The sequence below is a fragment of the Salvelinus sp. IW2-2015 genome, linkage group LG18 (genome assembly GCF_002910315.2).
Source record: "Salvelinus sp. IW2-2015 linkage group LG18, ASM291031v2, whole genome shotgun sequence".
NCBI lineage: Eukaryota > Metazoa > Chordata > Actinopteri > Salmoniformes > Salmonidae > Salvelinus > Salvelinus sp. IW2-2015.
The window spans coordinates 51,992,384-52,007,424 of NC_036858.1; the positions used below are offsets into that span (position 1 = coordinate 51,992,384).

Here is a 15,041-nt window from a genome sequence, read left to right on the forward strand (position 1 = left end):
TGCGACCGATGGAGAGAGACGAGGATGGAGAGGATGGAACAAGCAGATGCGAGAGAGCAAGAGAGAGAGAGAGAGGAGAGAGAGCAGAGAGACGACGAGAGAGAGAGAGAGAGAGAGAGAGAGAGAGAGAGAGAGAGAGAGAGAGAGGAGAGCGAGATGAAGAGAGAGATGGAAGCTGTGACAGATTGAGAAGATGGAGAACCGATGAGGTGAGACAGATGAGGAGGATGTGAGAGTGAGACAGATGGAGAGAGAGTGGAGAGTGAGGACAGATGGAGAAGAGAGATGATGGAGAGAGAGAAGAGGAAGAGGAGAGAGAGAGAAGAGAGATGGAGGAGACGAGGAGAGAGAGAGACATGGAGAGAAAGACAGATGGAGAGAGAGACAGATGGGAAGAGATGGAGAGGAGACAGATGGAGAGAGAGAGGGAGGAGAGAGCATGGAAAGTGAGACAGATGGAGAGAGAGACAGATGGAGAGAGAGACAGATGGAGAGAGATAGAGAGATTGATGATCAGAGACGGGACCTGTCTGACAAAGCCCAACACTGACCCTGAACAATGTGGTCCTCGGAAACATATGATATCACTGCACACCAGACACACACGCTAACACACACGAAATATGGTATCACTCAAACACACAGGAGAGAGACAGAGAGACCTAGGTTACCATAACAAAGCTGTCCCTCTAGCTAACTTCAGTCATCTCTATGGGAAACAGGGTGGGGGATTCTCCTTCAATCGGGAGGATTTGGGATCTCTATCAGTGAACCATGTGGCTCTACTAAATAAAGCACAACTTTAAATGCTCAAGCCTCCGTAAACCCTTTATAAGGCCTAGACTTTATTTGCCTTATCCATTATTATTATTATTATTATTATTATTATCATTAAATAGCCTATCTAAAAGAGTCTTGTTAAACTACGTAGAATTGCAGGAAATTAGTGTCAAAACAACATAATTTCCCTAGGTCCCTCAAATTAAACAAATTTTTAAAAAACTAAAAAATGTTTTAATATAAGAAAATTGGGCCTTAGGGGGAAAAGTTTGGGGACCCTGCTAGGTCAAGAAGATCATCAAGGAACTCAACCACCCGAGCCACGGCCTGTTCACCCCACTATCATCAAACAGCCTTTCTTAAAGTATGGGTCGCCCAAGGTGGGACGCATACCTGTTAATGGTGAGTCGCGAGGTGTCAGAGTACATTTACAATTATTTAATTAATTACTGGAATTGATTTTGGCCAAGTGCAACTGCACTCTCTGTTCAGTCCGCTCTCTGCTTACCAGCAGTGTCTCTGCTCAGTTTGGCAGCTGCGTGAGAGGGAGGTGCCCGTGTGCTTCACGGTTCAACAGATCTATTTTCGGCAGTTTTCTTGAAGATCACTCCGCGACCCTCACGCTGCAGTGCTGTTGTTCAGCAGCAGATGATGCGCTGTCAGTCACTGGTTTGTAATTCGCATTTGCCATCACTCACCGCTGTCATCGGAACGACAAGCTAGCCACAAGTTCTGACTGAGTTCACTTGTCATTACACGCAAATACAGCGATGAGTTTCTCTCTCTTTGTTTCATACAAACTTTGAGAAATAACGCGGAGCACAATTTGTTTTGTGCAGGGAAGTGCTTAGTAATGAGTCTCTCAAAACGAACAAATTAAAACGACACCATTCACAGCCTGGTGGTAAACCCAGGGAATTATTTCAGAACAGGGCAGAATACTTCAGGAAGCAGTGCTTTGACAGTGGAAAAGTAAATCAGCTAGAAGGGCATTGTTGTAATTGTATAATAGGGAAGTAAGTTACAACTCATAGTAGTCGATGTGAGTTTCTCGTTCAAACAATCGCCTGGCCTTGTACACAGCTAATAGCTAACATTCGCCAAAGCAAGCTAGCTACTGATAGTGCAACCCCAGTAACAGTACAGATGAAGATTGGAAAAAACCTTGCTGTTAAAATACAAGCAATCATTTTTAATCTGAACAGGAATACACTGAAAGGCGCATGATGCTTTTTTTATGCTGAGAAACTGACTGAGAAAGCAGTAGATGTTCTGATCCAGTTTGGCACCACATACCTGTGGGAGTTAGGGTTCTCAACTGTCAAAAACTGAGCCCAGAATAGACCTGCTTGTTGAAAACTTCAACCAGTCACACACCTCTCATTCGGACTGTGTGTGTGTGTTTTTATGGTCTATGTCTGTTTGATGTGATCAATCAGTTTATACCAGTGATTTATTGTATTTATTGCTTGGGTCCCAGGAAAACACAGAATTTGTCATTTGGGTCCCAGGCTGAAAAAGTTTAAGAACCCCTGATCTAGAAGGCAGAGACAGTACAGGTGCATCAAAGCTGGGACCGAGAGACTGAAAAACAGGTTCTATCTCCAGGCCATCAGACTGTTAATCAGTCACCACTAGTCGGCCTCCGCCCAGTACCCTGCCCTGAACTTTAGTCAATGTTACTAGCCGGCTATCCCACCGGGTACTCTACCCTGCACATTAGAGACTGCTGCCCTATGTACATAGTCATTGAACACTGGTCACTTTAATAATGCTTACATACTGGCCAGCAGCATACCACCCTGCATACCACTGCTGGCTTGCTTCTGAAGCTAAGCAGGGTTGGTCCTGGTCAGTCCCTGGATGGGAGACCAGGTGCTGCTGGAAGTGGTGTTGGAGGGCCAGTAGGAGGCACTCTTTCCTCTGGTCTAAACAAAGATCCCAATGCCCCAGGGCAGTGATTGGGGACACTGCTCTGTGTAGGGTGCTGTCTTTCGGATGGGACGTTAAAYGGGTGTCCTGACTCTCTGAGGTCATTAAAGATCCCATGGCACTTATCGTAAGAGTAGGGGTGTTAACCCCGGTGTCCTGGCTAAATTCCCAATCGGGCCCTCAACCATCACGGTCACCTAATAATCCCCAGTTTACAATTGGCTCATTCATCCCCCTCCTCTCCCCTGTAACTATTCCCCAGGTCGTTGCTGCAAATGAGAACGTGTTCTCAGTCAACTTACCTGGTAAAATAACGGTAAAATAAAAAAATAAAAAAAATACTGTTTCACCCACTTTATATGTACAGTAGCTTCAGACCCCTTGACTTTTTCCACATTTTGTTACATTACAGCCTTATTCTAAAATGTATTAAATCCTTTTTTTCCCTCATCTATCTACACGCAATACTCCATAATGGGGAAAAAACACATTTGCATAAGTATTCAGACCGTTTACTCAGTACTTTGTTGAAGCAGCTATGGCAGTGTTTACAGCATTGATTCTTCTTGGGAATGAGGCTACAAGCTTGGCACACCTGTATTTGGGGAGTTACTCCCATTTTTCTCTGCAGATCTTCTTAAGCGCTGTCAGGTTGGATGGGGAGCGTTGCTGCACAGATATTTTCAGGTCTCTCCAGAGATGTTTGATCGGGTTCAAGTCCAGGTTCTGGCTGGGCCACTCAAGGCCATTCAGAGACTTGTCCCAAAGCCACTCCTGCATTGTCTTGGATCTGTGCTTAGAGTCATTGTCCTATTGGAAGGTGAACCTTTGCCCCAGTCTGAGGTCCTGAGCGCTCTGGAGCAGGTTTTCATCAAGGATCTCTCTGTACTTTGCTCCGTTCATCTTTGCCTCGATCCTGAGTCTCCCAGTCCCTGCCGCTGAAAAACATCCCCACAGCATGATGCTGCCACCACCATGCTTCACCGTAGGGATGGTGCCAGGTTTCCTCCAGATGTGACGCTTGGTATTCAGGCCAAGAAGTTCAAGCTTGGTTTCATTAGACTAGAGAATCTTGTTTCTCATGGTCTGAGAGTCTTTAGGTGCCTTTTGGCAAACTCCAAGCCAGCTGTCATGTGTCTTTTACTGAGGAGTGACTTCCGTCTGACCACTCTACCATATAGACTTGATTGGTGGAGTGCTGCAGAGATGGTTGTCCTTCTGGAAGATCCTCCCATCTCCACAGAGGAACTCTGGAGCTCCTTAAGAGTGACCATCGTGTTCTTGGTCACCTCCCTAACCTTCTCCCCCGATTGCTCAGTTTGGCCAGGCAGCCAGCTCTAGGAAGAGTCTTGGTGGTTCCAAATGTCTTCCATTTAAGAATGATGGAGGCCACTGTGTTCTTGGGGACCTTCAATGCTGCAGAAATGTTTTGGTACCCTTCCCCAGGTCTATGCCTCGACACAATCCTGTCTACGAGCTCTACGGACAATTCCTTCGACCTCATGGCTTAGTGTTTTCTCTGACATGCACTGTCAACTGTGGGACTTTATGTAGACAGGTGTGCCTTTCCAAATCATGTGCAATCAATTAAATTTACCAAAGGTGGACTCCAATCAATTTGTAGAAACATATCAAGGATGATCAATGGATACAGGATGCACCTGAGCTCAATTTCGAGTCTCATAGCAAAGGGGCTGAGAAAGGTATTTCAGTTTTTTAAATTATTTTATATATTTGCAAAAATGTTTTGCTTTGTCATAACGGATTAATGTGTTTAACAAAAAAAWATATATATATTTTAGAATAAGGCTGTAATGTAACAAAATGTGGACGCGACCAATAACATTTGATTTTATTTAGATTTGATACAGTGTAGTGGATGGTAAAAGGACAAACGTTCAAACCTCCGTGGTTGAGAATTGGCCATAAAATCCGATTAGCATAATAGCTTTGTCATGGTTTATTGAAATTGATAAGGCCTTGATAAGAAACATCTGCTGGTACCAGAGGCCTTCCCAGAGGGGATGTTCTGGTCTGATCTGGTCTGCTCCCCTAGAGCTCTCTGGGCAGATTAGCTGTTCTATTAGTTCCAGTGGCCCTACACTCCATTCACCCCTTTTTCCCTCTCTTCTTTTGCGCTGTTACTGGCAGAAGCCCCCTCCACCGTTCCATATCAGTGACACTGCTACACTCCTTCTGTCCACATTCACCCGTTTTCTCTTGCTTCCTTTCTCTCTCCATTCCTGGCATCGATTACACTTGATTATCTCTACACATTCATCCTTCTTTTCCTCTCTCCTCTCCATGTCTATCCCTGTAATGCCCCCAGTCCCTATCAGTAGCTCTGTTGCACTTGCTCTCCACATTCACCTCTTATTTTCCCCTCTCCGACCCTTCAGCTGTCTGTCTGGCAGTAATCCATCCTTCTCTCGGCCTCTCCAGTCTAAGCTCAGACTGTTATTCAGATACAAGGCTGATCCTTCAATAACAGCCTAATGAGTGAGTGTGTGTGTGCGTGCGTATGCGTGTGCGTGCGTGGGTGTGTGGGTGTGCTGTAATAACAGATGTTTTATGATGAGGATGTGTGAGTGGTGTTACAGGCGATTATAGTGGTGCCTAATAGAACCGTAAGCAGTGTCTCATTCTAGACTCTAACTGCTGTTCTAACTGCTTCAACTGACCACAGACAGGGCAGTGGAGACTTTTATTCATGTTTGAGCAGCTCCAGATGTCTATAAACATGACTAGAACTCAACAGCCGGCCCTATAGACTGTATATATGTCGCTCTGACCATACGAAGTAGATATGTGCTTTTCAATCTCTAGATTTTCCAATACAAAGTGAAATGAACAAAGTGAAATGAACAAGTGAAATGTTACAAAAGTTCAAGGATTATTTGAAATTGAGGCTAACCAGTTGTGGGAAAGAATGTAATCCATCGAATGCCCCAAAATGACCTTTCGTTTTCCTTTACATATTGGTCTCATTAAATCTCATAAATCAGCGCTCTCTGGTTCCCATGGAAATATCTAGTTCTCCTTTCCTATTTGGAGCCTATGGTCTCAATTAGGTCCTCTCAGTCCTAGATCACAGTGTAATTCCACCCTCCTTTCTTATTTTGTATTGCTTTATTTAGACAGTGTGAAACAATTGTGGTGACAGGGCAGGAGGAGAGAGAGTAGGGACGTGGCCACAGGGCTGTGATGTGTGCCTGTAGTGATACCACACACAGTCAACGCTGCTGTTCTTTTATATGCTGTTGATTTAACCGTGCAACCATGACACTAACCATTTTATATTTGTAAATACAGTTATACTTGACATAGCACATTCATAATCTATACGGTAAATCCTATTGTGTACATGTCAGTTTATTACTTTGCATACTACCTTCTTCTAATTACTTGATACTTTTATTTGACTTTTTTATTGTTTATATTGATTATTGTACTGCAATGTTGAGGGAGCTAGCACGCAAGCATTTCACTGCACCTTTTATGCATGCTGTTAGCTGTGTACATGACTAATTAAATTTGTCCTCACGTTTTCCATGGAATATGGAAGGATTGTTATCAAATAACATTGCAGTGAATTCAAGGGGCAGTCCGAACTGGACTGTAATCTGGGTCTCTACGATTGTTACTGTAGTCTAACAGTGTTGGAGTGAATGTTAGGTGAAACTTATTGACTTAAAGAAAAAGGTCTATTCAGGGTCTTGAGCGTACAGTAGGTTGATGTGAACGTACAGTAGGTTGATGTGAGCGTACAGTAGGTTGATGTGAGCGTACAGTAGGTTGACGTGAGCGTACAGTAGGTTGATGTGAGCGTACAGTAGGTTGAGTGAGCGTACAGTAGGTTTAGATGTGAGGACGTGTACAGCTAGGTTGACGTGAGCGTACAGTAGGTTGATGTGAGCAGTACAGTAGGTTTTGATGTGAGTCGTACAGTAGAGGTTGATGTGAGCGTACAGTAGGTGGGACGGTTTGAGGAGTACAAAGTAGATTGACGTGAGTGTACAGTAGGTTGTGTGAGCGTACAGTAGGTTGACGTGAGCGTACAGAGGTTGATGTTGAGCGATACAGTAGGTTGATGTGAACGTTACAGTAGGTTGTGTGAGCGTTACAGTAGGTTGAGTGGTAAGAGCGTTAAGTAGGTTGATGTGAGCGTACAGGTAGGTTGATGTGAGCGTACAGTAGGTTGACGTAGCGTACGTAGGTTGATGGAGCGTACAGTAGGTTGATGTGAGCGTACAGTAGGTTGATGTGAGCGTACAGTAGGTTGATGTGAACGTACAGTAGGTGTTGAATGTGAGCGTACAGTAGGTTGATGTGAACGTACAGTAGGTGTTGATGTGAACGTACAGTAGGTTGATGTGAGTGTACAGTAGGTTGACGTGAGCGTAGAGTAGGTTGACGTGAGCGTACAGTAGATTGACGTGAGGCGTACATGGTTTGATGTGAGCGTACGTAGTGTGATGTGAACGTACAGTAGGTTGATGTGAGCGTACAGTAGGTTGACGTGAACGTACAGTAGGTTGATGTGAGTGTCAGTAGGTTGACGTGAGCGTACAGTAGGTTGACGTGACGTACAATAGGTTGATGTGAGCGTACAGTAGGTTGACGTGAGGTACAGTAGGTTGATGTGAGCGTACAGTAGGTTGATGTTGAAGTGGACAGTAGGTTGATGTAGCGTTACAGTAGGTTGACGTGAGCGTACAGTAGATTGACGTGAGTGTACGTAGGTGATGTGAGCGTACAGTAGGTTGACGTGAGCGTACAGTAGGTTGATGTGAGCGTACAGTAGGTTGAATGTGGTACGTACAGTAGGTTGGCGTGAGCGTACAGTAGGTTGATGTGAGCGTACAGTAGGTTGATTGAGCGTACTAGGTGAGTGAGCGTACAGTAGGTTGACGTGAGCGTACAGTAGGTGATTGAGTACAGTAGGTTGTGTGACGTACAGTAGGTTGATGTGAGCGTACAGTAGGTTGATGGAAACGCTAAGTAGGTTGAGTGAGCGTACAGTAGGTTGATGTGAACGTACAGTAGGTTGATGTGAACGTACAGTAGGTTGATGTGAGTGTCAGTAGGTTGACGTGAGCGTAGAGTAGGTTGACGTGAGCGTACAGTAGAATTGACGTGAGCGCGTACAGTAGATTGACGTGAGCGTACAGGTGGTTGATGTGAGCGTACAGTAGGTTGATGTGAACGTTACAGTAGGTTGATGTGAGCGTACAGTAGCGTTGACGTGAAGTACAGTAGGGTGAGCGTACAAGTAGGTTGACGTGACGTACAGTAGGTTGACGTGACGTACAGTAGGTTGACGTGAGCGTACAGTAGGTGTACGTGAGCGTACAGTAGGTTGACGTGAGGCGTACAGTAGGTTGATGTGAGCTCAGTAGTGAGCGTACAGTAGGTTGATGTGAACGTACAGTAGGTTGATGTGAGCGTACAGTAGGTTGACGTGAGCGTACAATAGGTTGATGTGAGCGTACAGTTGGTTGATGTGAGCGTACAGTAGGTTGACGTGAGCGTACAGTAGGTTGATGTGACGTCAGTAGGTGATGTGAGCGTACAGTAGGTTGAGTGAGCGTACAGTAGGTTGACGTGAGCGTACAGTAGGTTGACGTGAGTTGTACAGTAGGTTGATGTGAGCGTACAGTAGGTTGATGTGAGCTACAGTAGGTTGATGTGAGCGTACAGTAGGTTGATGTGAGCGTACAGTAGGTTGATGTGAGCGTACAGTAGGTTGATGTGAGCGTACAGTAGGTTGATGTGAGCGTACAGCAGGTTGACGTGAGCGTAGAGTAGGTTGACGTGAGCGTACAGTAGGTTGACGTGAGCGTACAGTAGGTTGACGTGAGCGTACAGTAGGTTGATGTGAGGTACAGTAGGTGATTTGAGTGTACAGTAGGTTGACGTTGAGCGTACATGGTTGACGTGAGCGTACAGTAGGTTGACGTGAGCGTACAGGTAGGTTGACTGAGCGTTACAGAGGTTGCGTGAGCGTACAGTAGGTTGATGTGAGCGTACAGTAGGTTGACGTGACGTACAGATAGGTTGACGTGACGTACAGTAGGTTGATGTGAGCTTACAGTAGTTGGACGTGAACGTACAGTAGGTTGACGTGAGCGTACAGTAGGTTGACGTGAGCGTTAGGAGTAGGTTGACGTGAGCGTACAGTAGGTTGACTAGAGCACGTAGGTTGACGTGAGCGTACAGTAGGTGATGTGAACGTACAGTAGGTTGATGTGAGCGTTACAAGGTTAATGTGTACGCAGGTTGCTGTGAGCGTCAGGCATAGGTTGATGTGAGCGTACAGTAGGTTGATGTGAGCGTACAGTAGGTTGATCGCTGAGCGTACGTAGGTATGTTGATGTTACAGTGAGTTGATGTGAGCGTTACAGTAGGTTGATGTGAGCGTACAGTAGGTTGACGTGAGCGTTACAGTAGGTTGATGTGAGCGTTGAGGAGGTTGATGTGAGCGTACAGTAGGTTGACGTGAGTGTACAGTAGGTTGATTGTGAGCGTACAGTAGGTTGAATGTGAGCGACAGTATGTTGATGTGAGCGTACAGTAGGTTGACAGTGAGCGTACAGCAGTGTTGACGTGGAGCGTAGAGTAGGTTGACGTGAGCGTACAGTAGGTTGACGTGAGCGGTACAGTAGGTTGACGTGAGCGTACAGTAGTTGACGTGAGCGTACAGGAGGTTGATGTGAGCGTACAGTAGGTTGATGTGAGCGTAACAGTAGGTTGATGTGAGCGTACAGTAGAGGTTGATGTGAGCGTACAGTAGGTTGACGTGAGCGTACAGGAGGTTGACTTGAGCGTTACAGTAGGTTGATGTGAGCGTACAGTAGGTTGATGCATGATGTAGGAGTATTTGCGTTTGCTGGATTTAGATAGCTACAGTTGTCTGGGTCTCTCAGCACTATGCATACTGCACATAGTGTACTGCTCAGTACTGTCGGCCATGTTTCTTTTGGGAGAAAATCAGTAGTGCTGCCTCCCCTTTCTAGAGGATTTAAGCTTTTCCACACACACACACACACACACACACACACACACACACACACACACACACACACACAACACACACCACCACACACACACACACACACACACACACACACAACACACACACACACACACACACACACACACACACACACACACACACACAGAGAGATAGAAATACATATATATCAGGAGCTGCTAAAGGACCAACATATGGAACCATTAGAGGAGTTTAATGTAATTTACATTCCCCCCCTTTCTCTTTCTATCTGTTCTCTCTATTTATCTCTCATTCCACTTCCCTGCTCCCCAGGGCCTTGAACTAGCTAACATAAATCCTGTGATGAAGGTGTTAGTTAAGATTCACATTGGGGTTCTGAGATCTGCTGTGTGACACACACTATCACACCGTGTCAAGGGAGAGAGAAAGTGAGAGAGAGAGGTTGAGAGAGAGAGAGGTTGAGAGAACAGACACCATTGCAAATACAACCCATATTTATTTATTTTCCCTTTTGTAGTTTAACTATTTGCACATCGTTACAACACTGTATGTAAACATAATATGACATTTGAACTTTTGTGTAATGTTTACTGTTCATTTTTTATTGTTTATTTCACTTTTGTTTATTACCTATTTCACTGGCAACGTAAACATACATTTCCCATGCCAATAAAGCCCCTTGAATTTAATTGAGAGAGAGAGAGCGACATAGAGAGAGAGGGAGAGACAGAAAGAGTGAGAGAGAGAGAGAGAGAGGGGGAGAGACAGAGAGAAAGAGAGAGAGAGATAGAGAGAGGGAGAGAAAGAGATAGACAGAGAGGGAGAGACAGAGAGAGACAGAGAGAAAGAGAGAGAGAGTGGTCAGTCTTTAAATCCCTGTGGAGGTGGAGGTGTGAGTGTTCAGAGTGATGGAAGAGTTCTGTACGGCGACAGTGTGCGTGTAAGGGTGTACTTACTACCTTTATTAGACCAACAGTTCTGTTGTTCAGAACAACAACATAGTTGTCTGATGACTCCAACGGAACGTCTCCCAATTAGATGTTGCCAGAGCCACATATTTAGATTAATATATGACTGTAAGTGTTGTTTTTCCCCTGAGAAAAAGTTGCAAAATTGTCTTCATAATTTTTCCTTATTTATAATCGTGTAATTCATTTGCTATTTCGCTGTGTTTATCGTCGTTTTGGCATGGAAGTTAAAACCTCATTGCATTGGATTCATTAGGCTTTCACTTTCAGTTAGCTTGTGGACCGCTGACTTAGTACAGGCCTCCTCTCGCAGATGACGGGACAGGAAAACGTCTATGGGAATCTGGCACTCATAAAAATAGAACATTGAAATATGTGCCTAAGTTATTGTGTTTCTGAAGACTTATGTTTGTGTTATTTCGTAGGACTATTTGTTCATGAGCATCCAGTCTAATCCCCAGTCCCAAAGTGGTTGAAATTCTTCTCAGTGCTCTCTGTGGCAGAGTTCAATGAGTTTGTAATATGTTCCAAGCCAGTTATTTGTATTGGACTAGGAATTCACCCATGGGAGTGCAGATCAATTCATGAATTGCCTGGTATTGAGAAAGAATAAACCCCAACCTAGCTACTCTTCCATCTAGATCAGAAGGATCACATCTGTCACAAAACCTGCTCTTGTGTCAAGAAGCTGCAATGATGTGACTGTAGCGCCCCCTAGTCTTCAGAGGACTGTAAGTACAGCCTCAGAATGACTCCTGCCCTACCAGTCCAGCTTCGGGCAGAAGTTAAACACTCTCTCCTCTCCCACCCTTCCCTCTCTCTGTCTTCTCTCTCATATCCCTGTCCTCTCTCTCCCCCCTCCCTCCTATCTCATTCCACTCTCTTCATCTCTCTAACTCCACTCTCCTTTCTTCCTCCAGGTCAGTCCAGTTGAACGGAGAAAGGTTGTTGATGGTGGACAACGAGACATTTCCAGAGTTGAAGCCTCGGACGCTGCGGGCAGGGAGGACGATAGCCATGCCCCCGATGACCATCGGCTTCTACGTCATCAAGAACATCAACGCTTACGCCTGCCGCAAATAATACTCAACACACTCCTCCTCACCCTTCACCCCAAATAATACTCAACACACTCCTCCTCACCCTTCACCCCAAATAATACTCAACACACTCCTCCTCACCCGTCACTCCAAATAATACTCAGCACACTCCTCCTCACCCTTCACCCCAAATAATACTCAACACACTCCTCCTCACCCTTCACCCCAAATAATACTCAACCACTCTCTCACCTTCACCCAAATAATACTCAACACACTCCTCCTCCCCGTCACTCTCCCCCCACACTCCTCCTCACCTTCACCCCCCACACTCCTCCTCACCCTTCACTCCCCCACATTCCTCCTCACGGTCCCCCGAAATCCTTCACCTCCCCCCACACTCCTCACACCCCTCACCTAACCCTTCCTCACCCCCTAGCCCTCATCTCACCCCTAGCTCATCTCCCCCCTACACCCACCCTCACCACCCCCACCATTTCCTAATATCACACCTCCTCACCCTCGCTCCACTTATCCTTACTTCCTAGCCATTACTTTCTACCTTCTGGTTCCTTATCACTAGTCCCTGGTCTGACTCTGAAAGGCTTGCTCTTTGTCCAAAACAAGGGTTGCACTGAATACCTTTCAATCGCTCTCTACACCAACTCCCCATGTGCTGTGAGATGGACAGTGATTATTCTACTATGTGATGTTGTATTGTTTTGTGAAAAGGTTATTGAGTTTTGTTATGACAGTACTTCTATGTCAGAAGGTTGTATCATCCTCCAACAAGACTTCTCTTCCATGTCTTTGATCATCAGATCTACTAACGGTCACTCAGCTTTGTATCTGCCAGCAACTCTTATTGTTTCCCCCGCAAACTCCTTTCAACTCTCTGTTGTTGATACTCACAAACTCCTGGCAGAGGGTTAGACAGAAAGAAGAGAAAACATGGAGAAAACACAACCAGTCAACCGCAGGGCATGTGTTAGCTCCAACAGCCATGTCTGCTGTCTGATTGAATTATCTGTGTGTGTGAGTGTGTGTGTGTGTTCCTGCGTGAGTGTGTGTGTGAATACCCCTGCTGATGAGCCTGTCCTTGTCTACCATGTCCATCAGGGAAAACGTTTTATCTTGCTTTCTGAAACAGCTCGGCTTACATCTATAACTAAACGGTTCGTTGGTAATTGGGAATCTCTTTGTGGTATGTCTGTTGTCTGAAGGACAGTTTAAGGCAGCGATGCACATCCAGGGCTGGGGAGTAACTGATTACATGTAATCTGATGTATTCTTTTTTTATTAATGTATTCAGTTACATTACCAGCAAAGATATTGTAATCAGATTACAGGTACTTTTGAAAAACTAGATGATTACTTATTGGATTACTTTTAAATTCAGGAAGGATGTTTGCGGAAAAAATACATTATGACACCTTTCTGTTTTCTCAATGACATAAAAAAAAAGGCTAAAGTTTAAGTTTGTTCTATCGGAGCAAGTCTGACTACAAGTCAGAGACCACTATGATGACACACCAAGGGGGAAGTAATCCAAAAGTAACTGAAAGTAATCCGATTACACTACTGAGTTTGGGTAATCCAAAAGTAACTTTACTGATTACAATTTTGGACAGGTAACTAGTAACTGTAACAGATTACATTTAAGAAAGTAACCTACCCAACCCCGTCACAGCAGAGTATCCATCTTCAGAAAGAAAAGAAAGGGACAGAGTCGGGTTACTGGTTACTGGTCGGGTCACTGGTTTAATGTTCATTTTTCTGTAATACGAAACAACAAACATTGCATTTACAGTATTTCTCTCTAGCAGCACAGAGCTGGGTCAATATGAACATACAGTATGCAACTGAGAACTTCTTGTTACTCAACCTCCCATTCATATTTCGGAAGCATACTCATCACTAGTCCAATGTACAGTCATATTATGCTGCTAGCTTTTATTATTAAACACTTATTAAAGGGCAATTCCATAACTTTTCAACCTCATTTTCATTATTCACATCACAATACATTGGTCTACATATTTGAAAACGGTACATTTCTACGTTTTGTAGAACAAGTTCTACCCGATGACATCCTTAAAAGCTAAAACATTTTACAAACAGTGTTTTTCAAACACTATGAGATTTGTGGTGACGTGGGGAGCAGGAACATGCCCTCCCTCTGGCTAGAAACTCGTTGGAGGTTTAGGTGTTGTTTTTTTTACTTTTAATCCGACAAGTATTTTTTAGGACCTTTCTTCTTATCATATTAGCTACAGATCATAGAAACTCACATATGTAGACACTGGTTTGGGACTGGGGATAATGAATATAATGTTGAAAATTGGCGGAATTGTCCTTTAGGTTTGGATTGTTTTGTACAGAATTCCCTTAGCCGGTGTATCATCATCCTATTTGAATATGTAATGTATATAAAAGTGGGTTAATTACAGAAGATGCGTGCTTGAAGTGTTTACTTACATATCATTGTAATTTAAATCTAATGTATATTTGTATGTAATAATTTTTTATGTTGAGGAAGCAAAATTTAACTCAATGGTACCTTTTGGGTAAGACTGAAACAGAACCCGAAGTCAAATTGAAAATGACGGTACAGTGCATGGTATGTAAGTAGTCTCCAGTGTAACTTCATGGTCATTGTCTTACAAGAGACACTGTACAGTGTATGTATAGGGTTGGGAGAGGTAGATTTTTTATGTGTGTTAAATAGTAATAAGCATATTCTTCCTCCTCTGAATGTGTTTCATAGTTCATGTAGAGTTGTTCATATTTCTTTTTTTTAAATAGCATTATTTTATTGTGTTAAGTGTGCAATTGAGCATAATTTTTTGGTAAAGAAAATATATACAGCGATAATAAAATAATTACAATAACTTTGATTTCCGTTGTGATTCTGCTTTACTTTTGTTTGGGGATTTTGTTTGATCTAACAAACCACACATGCAGTAGATTTATGTGCAAATTCCTATTTGGATAATCCTACAGTAGCTACTGTAAGCTACTATAGGCAAAGTAGATCTACTTAGCCCAAATAGTACTGTCTCACGCGCAGCTGCTGTCTGGCTAAAACTATGTGAAAGCAGATTTTTCTACGTCAATAGTATTACTGAATAAATAGCATTAAAATGCCATAGAATTAAATTAACATTCCATCATCTCTGCAAGGTTACTGAGTGTAAATGATTGTCGAGAAAAGAGAGAGGATAGACGAAAAGAGGAAGACGGGATATACAGGACCACATGTTAGTGAGTCAAAAGTGAGAGGATGAAAGGACCGAAAGGTAACAG

At 43.9% G+C, this 15,041-nt stretch overlaps 1 protein-coding gene across 1 annotated transcript in view; it reads left to right on the top strand.

The window, feature by feature from the left end:
* Nucleotides 1-11,778, top strand: part of LOC111977951 (inactive heparanase-2-like) — a 49,916-nt gene extending 38,138 nt beyond the window's left edge. The window contains exon 7 of the mRNA XM_070448706.1: nucleotides 11,616-11,778. Within this exon, the coding sequence (XP_070304807.1) occupies nucleotides 11,616-11,778 (163 nt within the window). The remainder of the gene's footprint in view (nucleotides 1-11,615) is intronic.
* The last annotated feature ends 3,263 nt before the right edge of the window (nucleotides 11,779-15,041 follow it).